At 42.0% G+C, this 24,693-nt stretch overlaps 1 protein-coding gene across 1 annotated transcript in view; it reads left to right on the top strand.

The window, feature by feature from the left end:
• MICU2 (mitochondrial calcium uptake 2) overlaps positions 1-24,693 on the top strand; it is a 114,223-nt gene that overhangs the window by 45,320 nt on the left and 44,210 nt on the right. The window contains exon 2 of the mRNA XM_056858503.1: positions 20,587-20,734. Within this exon, the coding sequence (XP_056714481.1) occupies positions 20,587-20,734 (148 nt within the window). The remainder of the gene's footprint in view (positions 1-20,586; positions 20,735-24,693) is intronic.

The raw sequence follows: 24,693 nt of genomic DNA, 5'->3' as shown, positions 1-24,693 counted from the left end.
TCAGAGCAACGCTGGGATAAAAGTCATAAATGGGCCTAAAATATGATTCCACAAATATTCAGAGCAGACTTAACTGTTTCTCCAAAACTTTGGCCTGATTCACATTTCAAGGGGCGATAGAGGGATAGCAAAGAAACAGGTCGTTTCTATACAACTTGGAATGAGTTAAAGATGCAGAGGTTCTCCGGGAAGTAGCATGAAACTTTTGAAAGTTTTCAGTATCAAAATGGAACCAACGCTGCTGCGATTGTTTGTTGCACTCATTTTACGTATTCCAGCCAGTTTCACTTTGAAACATATATTTTACTTCCACCCTTCTACATTACACAAAACAGAACAGAAATGAGCGGAATTCAGACTTTTCTTTTTCTAAGTAAAGGCTGCTCAGGGGGAAAAATAAAGCAAAGCATTCTTGACAGAAAGAGCTAAAACTACAGCCATCATTTATAAATAAATATATTTGACAGCTTTGAAAAATATAGGAGTACCTGAAGTCTTGAAGATGTTTGGATACATTTATTGAGCAAAAGGAGATGGCACCAATTTATATGTAACTTGACTCAACCTGTTTCACACATAGCTTTATCCTTCTTCAAATAAACATTATTATACAGAAACTATTCTAAAAAAAATACTGAGATGTGAATAGTGTTGAAAACCTTTAGCAGGAGGTAAAAAGTATTGCTTTGCTTTGAATTGTGGACCTCCCAAGGAAGTTTAATGGAATACTATCAGTCTGCTTCCAAGAATAGGGAGCTTCTGATAAGGGCAACCTTCAGTGGTAGGCCCAGGGGCCTGGAAAAGGGAAACCTGCAAATTCTTTCTCCGAGGCATTCCATTACTCTGAAAGGTTGTTTGGGCAGCGCTTCCTTTTTCAGAAGCCATGTTGATTCTTCCTTAGTGAGGCTTTTAGCAAGTATTGTACTTCTAATGGAGATATTTCAATTGTAATTTACTTTTTGTATATTTCAGGAGGGTTTTTTGTGACCCTTGAACCTGCAATTGCAACTCTGAAAATACACAAAAGATTTCAAATTGTTAGCCACTGATTAATCTACTATTATAACATTATTAATCTTAAAAATCCCGTAAGATGTTGTATGGTTTCCTTTTATTGTAAGATTGTTCTTCAGCCAGTGTACTTTTTGATAACAGGTTTTTCCTTGAAGAATGTCAGCCATAGGTTTAGAGCAACAACAGTTTTTTTTCTTATGTGGGATTCTTACAGTCATCTTCCATTAATGATATAAAACTATTTCCAGAATGTATAACGCCAGATGACTTCTTCTTTTAACATGAAACTGAGTTGTACTTGATGGGGAAAAAATCTTTGTCAGGGCAAAAACAGAACATCCAAGTTATTGCGTAGCAGTTTAAAATTCAGTACAGTTTTGTGTGTGTTATGGTGTCTTCTGTGACTAATATGGGACTTCAGAGCTATTTCTATAGTTCCACCTCTTGTGAAGGGCTCTGCACTTTTGTTTAAAACATTTGACACGTGTGATTGCTGTACTGCTTGTGAATAGCAGCCTTTTTTTATAAGATGTTGAGAATATGCAAAAGGCATATCAGAATAAGTAATGTATTATTCATCTAGAGCTTTTATACACTAAAGAGTTCATTCCATTGTTGCACTAAACAGGTCATTCTTACCTTTCTTGAGGATCAGTCTACTATTAAAACCCGTAATTTGTTTTAGATTTAGGGGGAGGGGCTGTGGCTCAGTTTGTAGAGCATCTGCTTGGTATGCAGAAGGTCCCAGGTTCAATCCCTGGCATCTCCAGTTAAAGGGACTAGGCAAGTGGGTGATGTGAAAGACCTCTGCCTGAGACCCTGGAGAGCCGCTGCTGGTCTGAGTAGACAATACTGACTTTGATGGACCAAGGGTCTGATTCAGTATAAGGCAGCTTTGTGTGTGTAATCATGTATATTGTGTCTCATATAAACTGTTGTTTTTCTTAGTGTTCTTCTCGTCCCTTAAAAGTCCTCACATCAGAATCATTCTGTGTAAACTATAATACCGTATATACTCATGTATAAGCCGACCCGCGTATAAGCCGAGGTGCCTAATTTTACCCCAAAAAAGGGGAAAAATTAGGCACCCGTGTATAAGCCGAGGGTCGGCTTACACAATGCCCCTGCCCCAGGTCGCCCTCCCGCCCGGCCTCCCGGGCCCTCCAGACCCACCCCGACCCCAGTGCCACCCCCTCCCGGGCCCTCCACACCCACCCTGACCCCAGCGCCACCCTAGGGGGGAGGGAGAAGAGCCCCTGAACCCCTTACTCACCAGGAGGACGAGGCCCGCTGATCAGCTGGAGGCGGCGGCAGGGAAGGCACGCAGGCCGGAGGCGGCAGCGGGGCCCTGCCTGAGCGCAGGCAGGCCCTGCTGGCCTCTCCCAGGTCGCAGAGGGGGCGCGGGGGGGGCTGGGCCTGCCTGAGCGCAGGAAGGCCCCGCTGGCCTCTCCCAAGCCGCAGAGAAGGCGCGGGGGGGCCTTCCTGCACTCAGGCAGGCCCTACTGGCCTCTCCTAGGCCGCAGAGAAGGCGTGGGGGGGCGGGGGGTGGGGGGTCTTCCTGCGCTCAGGCAGGCCCTGCTGGCCTCTCCCAGGCCGCACAGAAGGTGCGGGGGGGCGGCGGGGGGCGGGGCCTGCCTGAGCGCAGGAAGGCCCCGCTGGCCTCTCCCAAGCCGCAGAGAAGGCGCGGGGGGGCGGGGGGGTCTTCCTGCGCTCAGGCAGGCCCTGCTGGCCTCTCCTAGGCCGCAGAGAAGGCGTGGGGGGGCGGGGGGCAAGGGGGTCTTCCTGCGCTCAGGCAGGCCCTGCTGGCCTCTCCCAGGCCGCACAGAAGGTGCGGGGGGGCGGCGGGGGGGCGGGGCCTGCCTGAGCGCAGGAAGGCCCCGCTGGCCTCTCCCAAGCCACAGAGAAGGCGCGGGGGGGGCGGGCGGGGGGCGGGGCCTTCCTGCACTCAGGCAGGCCCTGCTGGCCTCTCCCAGGCCGCAGAGAAGGCGTGCGGGATGGCGGCGGCGGTAAGTTCCCCCTCTCTCCCCCTCCCCCCTCCCCTCGCCTACCGTATTGACCCGCGTATAAGCCGAGTTGGCTTTTTTCAGCCCTTTTTTTGGGCTGAAAAACTCGGCTTATACGCGAGTATATACGGTATGTTTCTCTAGAGCTCAGACTACATTCTCATGCCTGTTTATTCTAAAACATGTCTGACCCAACCAGATATTGTGGTGTGCTTCTGCAATAAGAACTCCTGCAGTTTGGATTTTTCCAATTAAAACCCCTTAGCTTTTTAACATTATGATCAAACTAGTTACTGTTCAGCACGGTATTGCTGTACCTTATTCCCAACTGATGGATTGGGAGGGGGAAGCGAGTAAGCTGAGCTGTAGAAGGATAATTTTTTCTCTCTGTTATAGAACAATCTGAGAGAAACACCTGAAGCTAGGGAAAGCTTAATTTACATGTGTATTTTCCTTTTCTGCTTCACTGATTTTTGCTGCCTGCGTTTTTAGCCAAGGAAGATGCTAATCGTCTACTACACATGCATTTTGCCTTTCATTTTCACCTAGCGCGTAAGATATCTTCCCTTCTAGAGTTGGCTGATTTGAGCTACAGTGATGCTTTGGAAACCACCTCTAGGTCACTGTTTCTCAACTGGTGGGATACAGGGTTTTCATAACTATCACTAAAAACTCTCCCTCAGTCTGCAAGCCCACCTGCAAGTGTGACACGCCTTCTCCTGCAGACCCTACCTTCCACGTAGTATCCATTTGTGATCTTTTGGTTTGCTAACCTTGGACACTCAGTATTTTTCCTAATCCCACTTTCCAGCAGCCTATGCGCCACTTCTAGGGTTGCCAATTGCCCGGTAGTGACGGGTAAACTACCACCCATCCACCAAGCTGCCCGCCGGCCAGCTGAAGGACGGCGGGCACTGCGGGCACACGTGCCACTTTCGGTTTAACCCGAAAGTGACGTGGACGCTCTAGCACCCTCTGCTAAAACTCTATGGAAACCATAGAGTTTGGGCCAGGATTGCTAGAGCGTCCGCGTCACTTCCGGGTTAAACTGGAAGTGACGTAGGCGCATCGCACGCTGATGCCACGGCCCTGCGAAGCTCCCGCCGGTGGAGCTGCGGGGCCTGGCAAGCCTGGCCAATTCCCGCTGACCCTACCTACTTAGGAAGGTGTCAAAACTATAGCAATATCATTTACTCCCAACAATACTACTGTCGTTTTTAATGTCCGAAAAACTTACCATAAATAGGGTTGCCAGCTCTGGGTTGGGAAATACTTGGAAATTTTGGGGGTGAAGCCTGGGGAGGGCAGGGTTTGGGGAGGGACTTCATTGGGGTAGAATGCTATAGAGTCCACCTTCCAAAACCGCAGTTTTCTCCAGGTGAACTGATCTCTGCCACTAGAGATCAGTTGTAATAGCGGAAGATCCCCAGCCACCACCTGGAGGTTGGCAACCCTAACCATAAATGATAAATATAGAATTCCTGTAAACATATAAAGATCCTTCAGGGGGGGGATAGGCTTTTCATTTCTGTTATGATGGGACCCAAGTTCTTACCTTTAAAGCGCTTACCAATTTGAGACCTACATATCTGAACGGCTGTTAAACCATGTGTCTGCTACTGCTTTCCTCACAACAATTCCTGCTTCATGCTGTGGCCTTATATTGGAGAGTACATTCCACTGCTCTCGGTTCTCCTGCTTTGTGTGTGTTAACACCTATGTTGTGATACGGGCTGCTGGAGATGGTGTGCAAGGTAGTTTTTCGAAAGGCCGGGATTTGAACCTGCCATTCCCACAGTGTGCTTTAGGCTCTCGGGTTTATAATTCGGCTACAGAAAGTTTTCTGGGCTGTCATATGTGGGGTTTTTAAAAAAAATAAATTATTTTGTAATCTATTATATGTGAGTCAAAATCCAGACAGCTGAAAATAACTGGTCCCGGACACTGGTGTCTGGGTTACTTAAGAAAGCTTCAAGCAGGATTCTGCCCTATTCATATGCTGTTCTGTGTAGGGATCTCTCTCAGGTGTCTTCTTCCCATAAAATCCCACATCCTTCTTAACTCAAAGCCATCCCCCCACACACACATTTTAGCTTTTTTCCCCACTACCCCTTTCTCACATCCTTACCCCTCTGTTGATCCACTCTTCTCTCTTTTTCTTTGATAACCTTTACTAGAAGTACATCTTAATCTGAGCTGGGGCACAGTTCCTCTTTCAGAGTTCGTGTGTGGCTCTGAAAGATTTCAAACAGTAGTATAGAAACCCAAGAATATCTGAATATTTTTACTGGGTTCCCTCCCCCTGCTCACTGAGCAGTCTCAATCTACAGATAGGTTTGAACACGGTCTGTGCCCGGAAAGTGAGTGGGAGGGAGAACGGCAAAACCCACCGGTGACAACAGGATCCCTTCATTCATTGGTGCATGCAGTTCTCTTGTTAAAACTGTCTCCTAGAAAATCCACCTGGCTCTTAAGTTTTGCAGAGAGGGAAGAGAGTGTCTAAAGAAGGGGTGTGCAAAGCAATGATTATTGAAATACTGTCACTTCAAAGTAATTCAGTGTGGTAACTTGCAGGCTGAGTGTAAATGTATGGCTTGTTAAACAAGTTGGTTCCTGCCTTGTAAGAACTTGAGGGACCCTCTCTGCCTTTATATTTTCTGTAGACATCTCTTTACCTCCCCACCTCCTTCAGCTTATATTTCAGGAAGAATCTAAACCAAGCCAGAGCTTGCTAAATTTTTTAAAAATGAACTGCATAAAGCTTTTTAGAAGCCCGAATGTAATACTAGTGGCATTCATATTCATTTATAATGCAATGGCTGCCAAAATACATACTGAAGGTGGAAATAGAATTGTGTGGGAACGTCCATCTATGGCACATATGGTCTCCTTTCGTTCCCTTTCTGTGGTGGTGGGTTCCATGATCTTTCACATTTGTTTCCCGCAGGGGTTCATAGTCAAAACATCAACATTCCCTCTTTCCCTTTTTTGAGGACAACGTACTTGATATCTCAGTGCAATCCTAAACAGAGGCACACCCTTGTAAACCACATAAAGTCAGTGGGCTTAGAACTGTGTCACTGTATTCAGAATTGCAATGTTAGTTGCCCTCACTGCCTCTAGTTGGCTTTGCAATGACACCAATTTAACTGCCCTTGGAGTGAAGGAACAGTGAGGGCATCAAGGATTTTGTTGTGCACCAGATTGTCACATCTTGAAACAGGACCATGAATAGGTAAGTGACCTCAAAAGAGGTTTTTTTCTGTTAGGAAGAAGGCTCTTCTGTCCTGTGTTTACTATCTCTGCAGTTGGGGGCTAGAAAGAATCTGTCCTGTATCTGGATGGTTCATGAGGGGATGCTTTTTAGATGCTACCAGGAACTTGATTTGAACCAAGTGGGTTGTTCTTGAGCCAGCAGAAATGCAAGAAAAAGCCCACGGTAGCCACTTGTATGAAGTCAAACTTATTGTATACCCACTTGTTTCCTCTTGCACGAGGTGTTGTGCAAGCAGAATTGTGCTAAGTCTATCCACTTCCGCATCACTGGACCCAAGCCATTGGCTTTACTGTGTTTCGGTGGAGAGATTCCACTGAGTACACTAAGGTTATATTTCAGCAGAGAGATTCCATTGTAAGCAAAGAAGGAGATGACCATACTTCTTTTCCTATATCCGCTGGTAAAGATGGAGCCAGGAGTCTGACTTATACTTAATATAACTTGGACGGGCAGTAATGAAAGACTAGTTAAAATATATTCACTTCCTGTCGCTTCTTCTGAAAGGCCCTTCCCTGTACAGCAGTCAAACAGAGACCCAGCCGGGGTTCCCTGTACTTTGACCTGTGCTTTACATACAGTGTTAGTGCATCAGCGTCAGTTTGGTGCCAGTACCGCTTTTTCCCCCTCTGAGAAATGCATCCTTGCTTCCCTGGAGAGCCAGCTTGGTGTAGTGGTTAAGAGCAGTGGTTTGGAGCGGTGGACTCTGATCTGGAGAACCGGGTTTGATTCCCCACTCCTCCACATGAGCAGCGGAGGCTAATCTGGTGAACTGGATTTGTTCCCCCCACTCCTACACACGAAGCCAGCTGGGTGACCTTGGGCTAGTCACAGCTCTCATAGAGCTCTCTCAGCCCCACCTACCTCACAGCGTGTCTATTGTGGGGAGGGGAAGGGATGGTGATTATAAGCCAGTTTGAGTCTCCCTTAAGTGATAGAGAAATGCGGCATATAAAAACCAACTCTTCTTCTTCTGGGGAAGAAGACTGGTCACTCTGGCCTGGTTAGAAATCTTCCACTTGCCACAGTTCTTAAATATTTTTATTTAATCCTGTCATAGAATCATAGAGTTGGAAGGGACCACCAGGGTCATCTAGTCCAACCCCCTGCACAATGCAAGAAACTCACAACTACCTCCCCCCCACACCCCCAGTGACCAGAAGATGACCAAGATGCCTTCCCTCTCATCATCTGCCTAAGGTCACAAAATCAGCATTGCTGACAGATGGCCATCTAACCTCCTCTTAAAAACCTTCAGGGAAGGAGAGCTCACCACCTCCCGAGGAAGCCTGTTCCACTGAGGAACTGCTCTAACTGTTAGAGCAGTTCCTCAGTTCTAACTGTGTGTCTGCCACACACAGTGAATGGTTTGTACCCTTTCCCAAATCTGGCCAGGAAATGAGTTGTGTTATTCTGCCAGTTACCCCCACAGCATTCTTGACTTATATGTTGATAGGTTTTGTTTCTTGGGGGAGGTGTGGTTATGTTGTAGTTACTTGCCTCGTTCTAACTGGCCCAGAAGCCTCAAGGCATGGAGGTCAAATTTGATTACTGAAGCAAGAAGGCTTGGATTTTTGTTGTTAAACCAGTACATGTTACGTGAGTACTTTCTCCCACTAAAGATTCTAACTGATTCCTGCCTAGGAGACTTATGGCTGGCCTTGAGCTGCTCCAGGTCAAGGGTAGGTCTGGAAATTATGAGGTTAGTGCCATTTTGGAGGTTTTAAATGCTTTGAACAAAAGGCTGTAGGACTACATACAGTTTCAGAATATTACTTGGTAATTCCTCTCAAAGTTAAGCAATGAATAGAGGAACTCTCTTGGGGGGAAGTGAGCCAGCAAGTCAACTATCTGGGCCATACACTGTTGTGAGATCTTATGGAACAGATACTTAACTGCATTTGGTTGCACAGTATTGCTGGATGTATTGGACTAATTATTTCTCAAGGAAGGGTAATCCTTTTGTCTGTAGTTGGTGGAGTAGCACGTAGAGTACTCTATTTTATATTTATATTTTGGTCCTACCAAAATTCCTGGAATTTACCATTCCGCAATTATCTGATATGACATGAATTATTACTCGGACAACAGTCAAATGGGATATTTGCTACAAGTTCTCCTCATTGGGCTTTCTCTGGTTCCACTCCAATCCACCCATCCATGAATAAGAATGCTTTTTGAAAACATCAGTGTATATATCTGTTCTGATTTGAATTGTTGGGAGCGCAGCATAATATAATTTAGAAAACCTACATAGATATTCTTTGCAATGATATTCTTTCCTCCTCTGAGACCTAGGGTAACGTAGGGATGCTGGATCACTGAAAATTTGAAAGTTTTTCCCTTTTTTTAAAAAAACAATTTTCCTTGTTTGCTTGTTTGTTTTTTTAAGCATTTTTTTTATAATGTCACACTTTTAAAAAATTGAAGTTGTCCCTTAATCAAGTTTTGGTAATTGCTATTTTGGAAGTTCTTAGCTGACTGGCTATAGAAGGGGATGTAATGTTGCTAGTGGCAGCCATTAGTCTGAATATGTATGCTTCTTTTCTTGAGGGAACATAAGCAAGACCTTGTTGTCTGGATGGTGTAACGCTAGAGATAATTGAAGGAAGACAGTATGTGAACAAGCTGGCCATTCCGTCACTTCTCTAATACTTCGTTTAATAACAGTTGTTAAAGGATTGTTTGCATTCCTGTTTTACACCAGTGGTCCTCAAAGTTTAGAAGTGGAACCCCCTTCTAAGCTTGTAATACGTTTTGGCTGCAGGCCACCAGTGATGTGGGTCCAGGAGCTAAGAGCCATAGGCTATGCCCACTAGGGTTACCAACTGCCAGGTACTAGCTGGAGGTCTCCTGCTATAACAACTGATCTCCAGCCGATAAAGATCAGTTCACCTGGAGAAAATGGCCACTCTGGCAATTGGAGTCTATGGTATTGAAGTCCCTCCCCTCCCCAAACCCCCCTCTTCAGACTCTGCCCCAAAAATCTCCTGCCTGTGGCGAAGAGGGACCTGGCAACCCTAACGCCCACAGCTTCCAATGACAGTGGCTGGGATGAGCAAAATACCTGGGAATGAATGGGACTGTAAGGCAGAGGAGGGGAAAAGGCAGCTCAACTCTCTCTTCTCCTTTTCCCACTGCTGCTTCTATCAGAACCCGGCATTTTGAATGTTTGGGTCACAAACCACGGTTTTAAGCAATAGGTTAAGATTGCTTCATTGCAAGGTTCCTTAGCCCAGAGAAGGAAGGGAAATCCCAGGACAATCTGGAGGCTTTAGTCCTTGAAGCCATTCATCCCCATGGCTTCTCTTTATTTTTGGACTATCCATGGTACACACAAGATCTTGGCACAAGCAACTGTTGAAAATAGTCAATGCTACCAGATTAAATTGCTTGGTGAAGCATTTTACTTGTGTGTAAATGCAGGTGTGTGAAAGCAGTTAAAAATAAAAACGTGAATACAAGGGCTTTCTCTGCAGAGGGCTGAGTTATCTTTTCAAGAATTAACTGAAGAAAACCATATTTCTAAATATGTGTATCATTGTTAGCAATTATTGTCTGGTAGAAATCATGGCGGGAGAGATATTTGAGCTCAAAGAGAATGAAAATGGATAATTTTTATATATTTATATAATTCCTAGTCTGAAACTCAAGAGACTCACTGAGACTCAAGGCGGATTACACAGTATAAGTCAATACAGTCAACAGGATGGGGCATCCAATAAATAATTCAATAGGATTTGAATTGCAGAAATCTGGAACCAAGCAGAAATCTGAATCAGAGCTGGATAGTTAAAGAGAGAATTACACAGAAAGAAGCAGGAGAATGAAAAATACAAGGGAAATAAATACCAGAAAATAATGAAAAATCTTAAACGCATTGTATGCTATGCTGCTGAAACAAGGTGGCATTGACACAGTGCTGTCAGGAAGAATAAGATAGACAATGAATTATTGCTGATGTCATAAGAACGAGAGCAAAAAAATTAAGAGCAATGTATTTAAAAATATTAATTTGGAGTATAAATTAGATCCAGATACGTGTATGAGAACTTTTCCCCTGACACTAGAAAATCGGACTCATGAACATCACCGTACTTAATAACTAGGTGTGTAACATGTAATTTATGATTCATGTTACGATTTGATGAAACAACTGTGTAAAGCTTTTTATTTTGTTGTGTTGTTAGGCTTAAATACTCTGACTAAGAGCCATTGTTATCTCGTGAGATAAATTAAATAGGTTTAATGGGAATGGTGGGGGGGAGGCCATTGTGTACATATTGTTATGGCTGCCTCGGGTCATGTTTCTGATACAAACCAAACATGGAGGGAAAACCCTTGCCTCTTTTCAAATAAAATCAATTAACTTAAGATTTATAGCTCAAATTAAAAATTACCTTGCAGAGAAAAGAAAATTGCTGCCTTCGAGCATTTCTCTGCTAGCACCAGATTTTGTGTGTTCAAATAATGCTCAGACATAAATTGCTTCCTAACAGCTGATAGTTGCCACGTCAAAGGAAGGTAAAGACACTCACGCCACTGGAGACGTCTTTAAATTCACCATTAACTTTTAGAGCTCTACCATTAATATATCCATGTTAACATGGGAGATTTGGCTTAAAAACCACAAAAATGCTTACATTCACAGTTAAGTGCTGAAACATCATCCTTAGTTCATTCAGTTGTGCCTTGCCATTGTGGAATACATATGTGGGAACACCCTTGTTATGTATCTAGATGCAATAAAACAGCTGAATTCTTTAGCTGAAATTCTACACTTAAAACTCACCGAATGCATTTGACTGGTTTATGTTTTTCCTATTACGCTGGTATTAAAGATGCACAGGATCAAAACTGCTTAGCATTCAATTATAAACTATGTTTACTAAGTAGGACTTCTCTGGCCATTGGTTTTTCAAGTACCAGTAAATCTACTTTTACATTAAATGCATGGGCTTTTATAACTTAAGTGATGTTAGCTCTGAAATATACTAAAGTCTTTGCAGTTTTGCAACAAGCAAAAAGGTCACTGTTTTTGTCATTACAGTTAGCATTGATGTTGGCCCCTTTTCATTTGGAGTAGGGGACTTCATGGTGGGCTGAGTACTTTAGAGCATGTTCATTGCTGAAATTACATGGTTGTAGATACACTGCATATAAATGAATGCTGATAACACTCTATTTTAAAAGACCACTAAGAGAGACTTCTAGGTTGACTAACCACCAATAGGATGCTGTGTGACTGATATTTTGCTTTTAAGGAGACTTTTTTTGCTTTTAAGGAGACTTTTTAAGGATTTCTTGTGCTGTGAAAAATAGCAAAACATAAGGAATCCACCGAATCCCAGTGTGGTTTATTCAAACCAGTTTGTTCAGAATTAACTTCCAGCCAATGGCCGGTCTCGTTTAATTGTTTGCACTGAACCTTTGAGGGAAGATCTGATGCCAAGGTTGGAGATTTGGTCTGAACCATGGACTGGCCAATACCTACTCAAAAAAGGGGTGAATGTGTCCCCAGCATCTCACAAGGAATGGAGCCTGATTAAAAATTATCTGCCCACAAAAGCTCATGAATCCTACCAGATTTTAAAAAGCTGTGGGGAATTTTAGGGTTTCAAACATTTTTTCTGCTGTGGTTGCAGAGCTGAATGTGAAACTATTGATATGAGTTGAATGTTGAATATATTGACATGGTTGCCCCCCCTCCCCATTGACACCCAGCTTTATATGACCTCAACCAAATCTAGTATCCAGTTGAGGTCCTGAATCCCTGCCTGTCTGCTGTAGTTAAATTAATAAATTGAAACTAAATCTTGACAAGAACAAGTTAATCCTGGTTGGGAGTTTGAAGGACACTGTGCTTCCCACCTTCAGTGGGGTTCAGCTGATCCTTGTTGATTTAGTCAAGAGCTGAGGGGTTGTACTGGATTCAGCATTGCCGCTAGAGAAAAAAGTTAACTCAGCTGCAAAACAAACAAACAAAAACGCATTCTACCAACTTAGTTCACCCTAAATTAATCTGACCACCTGGATCTATGCCACATTAACATCGAGACTGGACTGCTGTAATGCACACTACGTTGGTCTCCCTTCAGAGTCAACTCAGAGACTCCAGTTGGTGCAGAATGCCGCTGCTCAGTTATTGTCTGGAGGAAAGCAGACCATGCATATTGTTCCCATTCTGCAGTCACTTCATTGGCTCCCATCAGTCACTGAGGTTTAATTCAAGGTATTGGCTATCACATACGAAGCCCTTCATGGCCTTGGACCTTCATATCTGTGCCTTTCCCACTATGCTTTAGTACAACAACTTCATTCAGCTGAACAGGACCTTCTGGAGGTACCACCCTGCAATGGGCAAGTTCATCAACTGCCCGTCCATGTGCCTTCTCCATTGTAGTCCCCCACCTTTTATGGAATGGCCTGCCTGATTCTCCTGGCATTCTGCAAACTATGCAAAACTGAGTTATTCAGGAGGACATTTTTACAAAGGAAATATAGCTTTATTATAATGGAATGATTCAGGAAGATACTTTAATAGAAGGAAAGGGACTGTGAACTATATTATTGTGTATAGTATGCACTTTATTTATATTGTAATCTGCCCTGAGTTCCACAAGGGAGAAAGGCAGCTAATGTTTTAAATAAATAAATATCTCTTGCTGTGTGTATTATCCTGTTACATTATTTCCACATCGTTTAATATGCCATATTAATATTTATGCTTTGTTTCAGCTTTGTTCCAGATTTTTACTTGGCTTTAATTTAATTTTATTTAAGAGCCCCGTGGCGCAGAGAGGTAAGCTGCAGTACTGCAGTCCAAGCTCTGCTCACGACCTGAGTTCAATCCCAATGGAAGTTGGTTTCAGGTAGCCAGCTCAAGATTGACTCAGCCTTCCACCCTTCCGAGGTCGGTCAAATGAGAACCCAGCTTGCTGGGGGTAAAGGGAAGATGACTGGGGAAGGCACTGACAAACCACCCCGTAAACAAAGTCTGCCTAGAAAACATCGGGATGTGACGTCACCCCATGGGTCAGGAATGACCCGGTGCTTGCATAGGGGACCTTTACCTTTACCTTTTTAATTTCTGCAGTCTTGATCCCATTACATTGCTTATTGGATGTCCCATCCTAATGACTATGTTGACTTACACTGTTTAATCCACCTTGAGTCTCAAAGGTAAACTATAAATATATTAAAATATAGATAATAAAATGGAAGTCTTTGATAATGTAGAATACCAATTATGCGGCCTATGACACTTCAGGTTTTCTTGTAGCTCAATCCATCTGACATTTAGAAATGAAAAATACCTTTTATTTGTAATTATTTTGTGAACAGTGAAGGAAAATTGTACTAAACTATTCTGTTAGGGTTTTTGGGTGATGAAACCCTATGTACTCAGCTAGGCCTTTTGAAGATGTTTACTTTTAAAGTGTGTTGCTGACTTAAAATTGAGTTTTCTCTGATTTTGGTTGTTTTAAAATATTTTTTTATGCATGTGGGCTTTTTGGTGTGTTTTTTAAATCCTATTTAGCAGGGATAGCTATATCATTAGAGTTCCTGTGATATGTTAATTTTATTGCTCCTTCATATTCGGTAGATCTGTTTGGGGGGGTTGCATCTCTGTACATCTCGCTCTACATATTTTAGCCATTGTTAATAATACAAAACCATTTCCAATTTTGTTACGTTAGGGTTAAACGGTAGCAAGTATTCTGTCATATTGTTTCCTCAATAATTTTCTCAGTGATTAAAGGCCAGAATTTCTTCACCAGTGGCAGTTCCACAAATATGAATTAAGTCAGCTTTAAAGGCCTCACACTTCCAAGACTTGCTTGCTTGAGTGGAATCAATCCTCGATAAATGATGAAGAGTAAGATACCATCAGACCTGTATTTCGATAAAGCTTTCCCTTAAATCCACTGAGATTCAATTTTGGTGAAACATTTTTCCATATCCCATTCCAACTTGTGGTATTTCTTGTCCCATATCCTTTTCCCATTTTCCACAAATCTGTTGGCCGATTCACCCAAATTGAATACTGTTGAATATACATCAGACACTCTTCCAGAAGGTGAGCCAGCCTCCCTCGTTCTTTCAAAATGCACCATCCTCATCAGTTCTGTTCTTCTTTTTAGCACTGAAAAGACTATATGGCAAAAGCTGTAAATATTAAAACATCAATGGTGTTTCCTCTATTCTGTTGTGTGTGTAAAGTACCGTCAAGTCGCAGCCAACTTATGGCGACCCGTTTTGGGGTTTTCATTGCAAGAGACTAACAGAGGTGGTTTGCCAGTGCCTTCCTCTGCACAGTAACCCTGGTATTCCTTGGTGGTCTCCCATCCAAATACTAACCAGAGCTGACCCTGCTTAGCTTCTGAGATCTGATGAGATCAGGCTAGCCTGGGCCATCCAGGTCAACTAACTATTCTGTTAGTTTTTAATAAATAATTACATGTTGTGACATGCTTACAGAGAGGTTGCTAACATATTTCAACATAGTTTTGATGCATTCAGGAAGATAGTGTGTGATAGAATAAACTGTGTTAAATGTAAAAAATAGAAATGAACTTTAAGTTAACAGTTGGGCATCCTAGGCTAAAGAAGAGTACATAATGATTTTGGTAGATAAAGTAAAAACCATGTTATAGAGCTGAATATGTGAATCCTGTCAGTCTTGTAGGCAACACCACAGAAAAGTCAACATTCCTGGAAACATAAAAAAACAACTCTTGTTGTTTTATCATGAAAGTAAGCTGATAGCTGGCTATACACACACAAAAAACCCTGATACAAACAAACTGAACAAATCGAAATAATCCTACTTTCTTCACCTGAGACCACATTTAATAACATTCCCACACTACTCTAAAACCTACTCAGCATTCCCAGGCGGAAAAGTATGCCCATTTGCTTCATCCAAATGGCTTTCTGCAGTTGCAAATAATTTTCCCCACCCTTGAACAGGTGCTTTGTCCAGAGTTTATAGTTGTTATAACAAATTGGCTTATTTAATAAGGTGTAAGATGTCTTGCATAAAGCTGTGTAACTGGGAACATTTGGAACACATTAGCCCTATTCTAAGCTCTAAAGTTTCATTCCACTGCTGCCTTAAATAGGCATTTAAGAATTTTTACTAAAACCATTTGAAATTCAGTAACAATTTATCACTTTCCGAAAATTTTTTGAAGTAGAAAGTGTTTCCAGAACCAAAGGGGAAGAAAAATTAATTACTTCTAATTTTTGTCTTTGCTTTATTTATCATAGATGAACAGTGGCTTACAAGAATTTTTGCCTTAAATAATCCAAATTGCTGTCATTAATGTCCACTATAAACACCTTGTGGAAAGGTGAAATGAAATCACTTTTCATGGGTAATGGGGTCTGACCAGTGTCTACATAATCCATAATAATAGGCAGGAGGTTGCAAAGATTTCCAGGTGTTCTGCAGGCCCATCGTATGAAGAGGCCCTGGTCAAAGAGCCGTGTTCCTGTTTTTAGCATAAATATCAGAGTGTGCCTGAACTTGCTGTTAGACGTAACTAACTCTTTTTAAAAAATCGTTGCCTAAGTTGACGCTGCTCCTCCACTTCCGCAAGATACGTGAGCATAGCACAATCAGTAGCAAATAATTGAGACTTGCTTTCGTGCTGCTAAATGGCACCCCATTTGTGTGCCAAGCGCTTGGCCATGTGGGTCATTTTTATGATCATTCTAGGAAAAGCAGACTCTGTGTCCTAGGGAGGATGAAGTCGAATTCGGAAGAGTATTGTATTTTGACATTTTAGATAACAGCAGAGTTAGGTTTTAGCATTTAGAAATAACTAGTGGAGAGGTTCACGGAGGGAGGAAATTAAGGGAGGGGAGGCAGGCGAGGGGAAGGAGCAGGTCTATTCAACAATAGTTGCTTGTTGTGAAAAATATATTACACTTAAGAGTATGTGCACTACACTAATTTTGCAAGCATCGCACTGCCTATGTATTTCCAAGCACAAGTCAAGGTGTCGGTTCTTTTAAATGTTTTCATGGCCTGTGGCCCTCCTACCTGCAAGAATGCCTCTCTCAGTACACTCCCCAGAGACATTTGCATTCCACTAATCAAGGGTTACTTTGGGTGCCATCCTGCAGGCAAGTTCAGATGTCAGCTACCCAGGCTAGGTCTGTTTCTGCAGTAGTGTTGGTATTGTGTGATTGGCTTCCTGAAGATGTGAAGAAGGCTGCTTACTTCTATGGCTTTTTGCCACTGTTGCAAGGCTGAACAATGTAGAAGGGATTTTAACGTAATCAGCTCAACCAGGGCTAATTCCACACTGTTTTCCATGGCGGTCATGTGGCCAGTGCGATCACCGCTCAATCTGCACTTGCAGGAGAGATTCCACACAGCATAGGGCAATCCGTTTTTTTGCCCTTGTTGGCCGTGGTTTCTCTTTCACAGCATCACACACACACCACTGTTGTCATGATTCTTCACCCACCTTTTTAAATTTTTTGGCTCTGCTCAAGAATAGTACAGTACTCAGTAGTACACTTCCCCCCCCGCCCCAAATACTGTGCAATTTCATAGCCATGCGACAGATTAACACAATATTTAAACCCTTTGCTAATGCTAATTGCTGGAAGGTACTAGGAGTCCCATTGCAGTCCTCTACATTGAAAAGGCTAATTGGCTGCTTGGGGGAGACGAACTTTTCAGGAATTTCAGGAACTTTTCAAATGCTAAGGGAGAGAGCAGAGAAAAACACTGGCCATTTGTATTGTTGCAGTTGTGTTAGCAGAGCTAGGATGCTGCCCTGCCCTTCCCAAAGTAAAAACAACAACAAAATCTCAACAAAATGACACCAAGGCAGTTCTGTGGAAATGGTGAGGAAGGGGGTGTTTCCTTTCATTCAAACACAAAGGTGTACCTTCTCTTCTGGACAAATGGAAAAAATTGTCCCAATAGCACCATGCTGGGAAAGATTTTTTTTCCAGTTTTTTTATAAACGGAGTCTTTAGCCGAAAAACGGACTGGTAACAATTTGTGCAGGAATGGAGGATGACATCATGTGGAAACAAAAAAGAGGGGGTGCATGATTAGAAATGGATTGCTCTGTGTGGAAACAGCCCTATTTGGTCTCAAGATTGTCATACGTGTTTTAGTCTCTCTCTCTCTCTCTCTCTCTCTCTCTCTCTCTCTCTCTCTCTCTCTCTCTCTCTCTCTCTCTCTCTCTCTCTCTCTTTTCATAGTTTTTGTCACCTGCCTCGAGTCCCTCAGGTGGGATAGAAATGTTCTAAACAAATAAACAAAGGAGACACATGCTTGAAAAGCAACCTTTTGTACATGTGTCATGGTGAATTAAATGTGCCATCCGAATGCTGGAAGGGTGCTGTCTGTTGCACTGCATAGCTTTCAGTGGTATGCACACTTGAATGAGACTCCAAAAGCATATCTCAGTGGAGGCCTAAACACACATTTCACTTTATTAAGAGCAGTTCTGCGTGTCTGTCGATTTCATCTGTGTTTGAATGCACACAATACATTCTGCTGATACATAGTGGGCTGATCCCAGTGTTCTGCTGATAATGCTGAATTCGTTTGAGGCACAAAATGTAAATTTTAACTTTTTCATTCTTGAGACAGTTGGCCCTGTAAATGTTGCTGCTGTTCAGATTTTACTGTTTTAAGAGCTTGAAACACCATTTGACTTGAGAAGTTGTAAAACAGGATTAACTCAAATTTCTTTCTTTTGTTTTGCATTTGAGCGTGTGAAGAGATTAACTTCATTCTGAAATATTACCTAAAACATGACTACAGAGCAATTTTCTGATTTTAAATCTTCTGCAAGGCACAAACTGACATAACTTAGAGAAGTGTATTCTGATAGGAATAATGAAAAGTTAATGCCTCGCATACATGGATTATTTGTATTATAACTGAAGCAGCATTCTTCAGAAGCCTACCTTGCAAAGTCCAGAGTCACCAGTCCCAAATACTCAACTGGAAGAGATAACTGGAAATCATTACATTACTCACTACAACATAAGTCTACTCATAAGACCATTTGAAAGAAAAATAAAACATTTTGCAAGTGAACTTCTCAGGTGGCTTTGTGTTAAAAATGGAAACTAATATGTTTATAGTTCTACAAACACACTCATGGCCTAGGGTTGCCAGGTTCTTCACCATTGAAAGGAGGTTTTTGGGGCGGAGCCTGAGGAGGGAGAGGTTTGGGGAGGGACTTCAATGCCATAGAATCCAATTGCCAAAGCAGCCATTTCTCCAGGTTAACTGATCTCTGTCAGCTGGAGATCAGTTGTAACAGCAGGCGATCTCCAACTAGTACCTGGAGGTTGGTAACCCTATCATGTCCTCTAGCAACAAGATAGAGCTCTGTGAGGAACCTCCATAGTAAACAGAGAACACTGGTAATGGTTCATTCTCCCTTTAAAAGCCAGTAAAGGTTGAATATCCCTTGTCTGGACTGCTTGGGACCAGAAGTGGTCCGTATTTCTGATCTTTCCGTATTCTGAAATATTTTGGAATTTTTGCATATACATAGTGAGATATCTTGGGGATGGGACTCAAGTCTAAACACAAACCATTTATGTTTTATCTATACTTTATACACATAGCCTGGATGTAATTTTAAACAATATTTTTAATAATTGTGTGTACATTGAACCATCAACGGCCCTGCTGATGGCCTGTGAGTAATGCCTGTGTGCAGGCTCAAAAGGGCCAGTTTTTTGATCAGTCCGGATAGCAGATGTCCGGATAAGGGATACTCAACCTGTACTTCTTTATAAAAGAGCACTTCAGATGAGAACAAAAGCACTGGGGGACTAGTTCCAAGTCTGTCTGCACCAGTAGAAAAGAGCAGGAGTCCAGTAGCACCTTCAAGACTAACAAAATTGTCTTGAAGATGCTTTTGTGAGGTGTGACTCACGGAAGCTCATATCCTGAGAGAAATTTTGTTAGTCTTTAAGGTGCTACTGAACTCTTGCTCTTTTCTAATTCCAAATAGTTATTGCCAAGGCTGCTTTAGAGCTTGTTCATAATACACCTTTACCTAGAGACAGTGATTAATCGAAATGTATTTAACCAACGTTGACTTGTCTTATGTCTACGAAAAAAATTCCAGGAATTCAGACCACTCAAAGTTGTTTCCTGGGTTAAGGGGCATCACTTTTGGGGAAGCAGAGGCTATTGGGAAAACAAGGTCCAAAGCATATGCTACTTTCATATTTCATATGGTTATATTTCTTCATGAGTTCTAAAAATTTTAAAAATAACTCCTGTAGTCCACAGAGGTGGACCTTTGTGGACTACAGGGTTGTTGTTGTTTTTAATTTTTACAGATGAGCAAAAGGCCTGCTACAAATCTGACAGAGTCTGGAGATTGAATGGTCCTGTTTCAAACCATTGTAATGTAAACATAAAATTAATGTATATTCCTGGCTGGCAACTAAAATAAGGCAAAATGCACTTAAGGCTTTAGAATAACCAATCTATGATTAGAATCTCTACTGTGTTATGCATACTTTGGAGGATTTTATCCCTTTATTCCAGTTTTTAATCTCCACTACATCTTTATCTTTTGTACTATTAGTTCATAACTATTTATGTATATATTTAATTACAATTTTTTGGGATATTTGATGGTCTATGACTACAAATAAAGTCTGTTGTTGTTGTTGAATTAATTTATAGTATAGCTGTTAATAGAAGAATAAACAGGAGGACTCTCGTGAACCATTCCAACACTGATTTGTTCTGCAATAGGCAAAAGGCTATCAGTATCAGGTCCAGGCCAGGATCCAAAGTGATTCATGCTGTGCTTTTTGTCCACTGAGGATTTTCTGGCTCCCTTTCCCACCACAGTCTCTCCTATGCTCCTCTACAAAACGCTGCCTATGAGTCCCTCCCACTTGCACACAGGGCTCTTGAGAGCCCATCCTCCGTATCAGAACTCCCATCTGTTATTTTTCAACGATACCAAAAACTAGTATAGGTCTTTAATGAAGTATGAGTGTATGTGTGGTACAAATCTGTAATACTTTACAATACAAGTAGGTAATTTTGTAGCATAGGTTTGAAGTACTGAAATTCATAGGCCAAAAAAACAAACAAAAGGGATTCTGCATGACCACTGGGATGTCCAGCTGTTGAACAACAGGCTCCTCTTTTGAAAGTATTCCCCGTTAAAAAATCCAGGAAACAGCAGAGCTAGTTGTGCAGTTCTTCGGATGCCAGCAAATGTTAATGGCTTAAAAATGCACTTGTTTTTGAGACATTCTTTTCTATTTCAGACAGAAGATGTTCAAGATGAAGAGATGGCTGAAAAGCTCTGCATTCGAAAGAGACGCTTTATGCAGTTTGCTTCCTTGCAATACGATGGAGAATATTACATGACTCCGAGGGACTTCCTGTTTTCAGTGATGTTTGACAAACCGGGGCGTAAGTTGTCATTTATCATTCATATAACACTGTTGAATGAATGGCTGTGAAATAACAAGATTACTGTGTGTCCGATATTCTTTGTGTCATTGTATTTGTGCGTTAGTCTAATTTCAGTTAGTCACATTTCAAACAATGTTGATGAAAATATTGTCGAAGGCTTTCACGGTCAGAGTTCATTGGTTCTTGTAGGTTATCCGGGCTGTGTAACCGTGGTCTTGGTATTTTCTTTCCTGACGTTTTGCCAGCCGCTGTGGCAGGCATCTTCAGAGGAGTAACACTGAAGGACATGTCTCTCAGTGTCAAGTGTGTAGGAAGAGTAATATATAGTCAGAAAGGGGTTGGGTTGAGCTGAATCATTGTCCTGCAAAAAGTATCAAAGGTAATGTGCTAATCATTGTCCTGTAAGTATCAAGATAATGTGCTAATGAGGGCGTGGTATGTTAATATGGAACCATTGTATCCTGAAGTGATATGTTAATGTGTGAAATCCAAAGCTAATCTGCATGGCTATTGTTGACTGTAGTCTTTGTTAGTCTGGAGGTTTTCAGGACAGGAAGCCAAGCCTTATTCATTCTTAAACTCTCTTCTTTTCTGTTAAAGTTGTGCTGATGTTTATGAATTTCAATGGCTTCTCTGTGCAATCTGACAAAATAGTTGGTAGAATTGTCCAGTCTTTCAGTGTCTTGGAATAAGACCCTGTGTCCTGTTTGTGTCAGTCCATGTTCAGCCACTGCTGATTTCTCAGGTTGGCCAAGTCTGCAGTATCTTTCATGTTCTTTTATCCTTGTTTGTATGCTGCGTTTTGTTGTCCCAACCCCTTTCTGACTATATATTACTCTTCCTACACACTTGACACTGAGAGACACTGTCCTTCAGTGTTACTCCTCTGAAGATGCCTGCCACAGCGGCTGGCGAAACGTCAGGAAAGAAAATACCAAGACCACAGTTACACAGCCCGGATAACCTACAAGAACCTATGTTGATGAAATTACTCTCTTTTCATAAAAAGTTAATTTTCATGTTCTTTAACATTGGTATTCTTTGATTAGTTATTAGTACTGAAGGTATATAAAGTCACTAAATTTATGGACCGGCTGTAAAGAGCTACTTCACCAAGATTCTGTGGTGTGTTCTATGTTATGTTTGCTTTTTTTTTTGGTCAGCATACCTTCATACCTTGCTACAAAGTGCTTATAAAATTCCACTCAGTTCCGAAAGACATTTACCATACTGCGGGAAGGGATGCAGGTTGAGAAACACAAGTCCAGACCCTCCCTTGGGCGCACAGAACTAGTTGCATGGTTCTTAGGCCTGAATCCAATGTAAATAATTAATGCCCTTACCAGTATACTTAATATTATACAATTCATTATTCATTCTCACTTTCCTGTGAGGCCTGGGTTTGTCAGTCCAAACAGTGCTGGATATTTTAGTTTAACAGTTTCATCGTATCTGTCCATAAGAAGCACTTAGTCCATTAAATAAATACTTAGCAGGCAGGCGGTCACTCTCTCTACTGTACTTGATCATACTACTGATGCAGCTGCTGGAATTAAAGAGTTTGCGGGGGGGGGACTTTTTTATTACATTTAGAGTGGGTGTTTTGAAAACAAAGTAATTTTAAATTGTTACCGTATATATTCATTTAAAACATTGCTATGCCACCTTTCCACCAAAACAGGGTCCCCGTGGCTGCAAACATAAGAACAGCATTTACATTTATTTATTTACGTTATTTATAGTCCACCTTTCTCACTGGGACTCGAGGCGGATTACACAGAGTGAGTCAATACAATCAACAAGATGGGGCATTCAATAAACAATGGAATCGGATTTGGGTTGTAGAACGAACCAGAGGTCTAGGAAAGAGAACTGAAGCAGAGCATGAGTTTTTACATGACACATTAAATGAGGTAAAATTACACAATAGGATGCAACCCACAGCAGACTATATGCAGTAGTACAGAACACAGTCCCCAGTAATTTATCCAAGTAACCTTCTGAAGCCTTTTGTGCAGCGCTGCCCTATTGCCTGCATAGAAAAGCCCTCTTGAATAGTTTTCCATAATTTGTGGAAAGCCAGGAGAGTGGGATCCTTCCTGACCAGGCAGGCCATTCCACAAGGTGGGGGCCACAACGGAGAAGGCCACAATGTACAGGCAGTTGTTGATTTTGCTCATTTATATGATTCAATAATTCAATAAAAAAGCATACAAACGCACAACACCGAAACCAGGGATGAGGGCCAATAACAGTTATTGGGGGTTTGCCAAATGAAATAAAAAAGTCTTCACCCACTGGTGGAAGATTCCAATAGAGGGAAAGAGACAGATCTGCCTCTGTTGGTTGTCTATTATGCCAATACTGCTAATAAAAGAAGACTTTTGCATACTGGGAAATGCATCTAGATCCAAGAGGTGAATTTCTGGGGGACTTCCATGGTTGGTTCCACATCTTCATCTGAGCAAAGCATTCAGAAGGTGCCACCATGCAAACAAAAACTGGCAACGCTTCTACTGTCTCACAAATGTGGAAAACGGAATGGTTCAAGAGGGCCTTCTTGTAGAGTGAGCTGAGGTATAATGGGTCAGCTCAGGAAGTGACTTAAATTATAGATAAAGTTTCCCTGTGTTGATTATCTTGATGCCTTCGACCATCACGTTTGCTTGAATCCCCCGCCCCAGTTGTTCAGTCCCAGCCCGATGGCATGATTTTGTGTTATGAGGAATCTTCGCTGTTAAATACAAATGTTAACATATTTTGAAATCCACTTTCTGGTTGACTACATAATTTTTATCGTAATCTGCCTTGAGAAAGGAGGACTATAAATGAAATAATAACAACAACAACAATAATAATCTTAGTGTGTGAACATATGAGTATTTATGAACCCACTTACCAACACAGGAAGCTATGATAATAAGATACAGAACTCTAAAACCAATAAGATACAAAACTCTAAAACCATTAAAACAGATTGGTTCTTGTAGGTTATCCGGGCTGTGTAACCGTGGTCTTGGAATTCCAAGACCACGGTTACACAGCCCGGATAACCTACAAGAACCAATGAACTCTGACCGTGAAAGCCTTCGACAATACATTAAAACAGAGTTTAATCAGATTTGAAGCTGCAGTTCAAAATGTAATCTGCATATTACAAAATTACCCACCAAAACCCTATGCAAAGAGATGGAGTGTCAGGATCCTCTTAAAAGTATCCAGGTCTTAAAGCCTGGGAATTCCACATGGATCCACAGCAGAACATGACTGCTAAGCAAAAGAGGCACAACAGATTATCTGATGATGATTTTGGTGAACATAGAGCGATACAGGAGAGAAGATACCCCCTCAGATACTCTAGGTAAGGACTGTAAAGAACATTAAAGGTAAGTACCAGTTTCTTGAATTTAATCCTGAAGACTAGGGAACTGATACAGAATGGGGGGGTTATGTGTTTTCTTTGGCTCACACTAAAAACCAATCTGGTTGCTGCCCTCTGGACTAGCTGCAGCTTCCAAACACCCTTCAAAGTCAACCCCACAGAGAGTATATTATTGTAATCCAGCTAGGAGGTTACTAGGGCATACACCACACTGGCCAAGTGGTGAAGTTCCAAGATGTACCCTAGTGGGTGAATCAGCCAGAGCTGCTGAAGTAAGCTCTTGGCACCACTTCATTAACCTGGGACCCAGGAGGGATATCTGGATCCAAGTGCACTTCCAAACTACAAACCTGATCTTTTGGGAAGGTGTGTCACCCCATCTGAGATGAGCGTTTCCACCACTGTGCCAGTCCTGGGACTACTTTATTGATCAAACAGACATTTGGATTGCTATTCTGAAATAGAATACATGTGCTTTCTGGTGGATTGGATTTTCTTTTCTCCTGGGGAACAGAAAAGGAAAACATATGTGACTGGGATTTATACTTCTCACTTGTATAGTGTTTTTCTACCT

This window comes from Euleptes europaea, chromosome 12 (assembly GCF_029931775.1).
Source record: "Euleptes europaea isolate rEulEur1 chromosome 12, rEulEur1.hap1, whole genome shotgun sequence".
NCBI lineage: Eukaryota > Metazoa > Chordata > Lepidosauria > Squamata > Sphaerodactylidae > Euleptes > Euleptes europaea.
The sequence above is the reverse complement of the archived record's forward strand: the minus strand, read 5'-3'. Positions and strand labels throughout refer to the sequence as shown.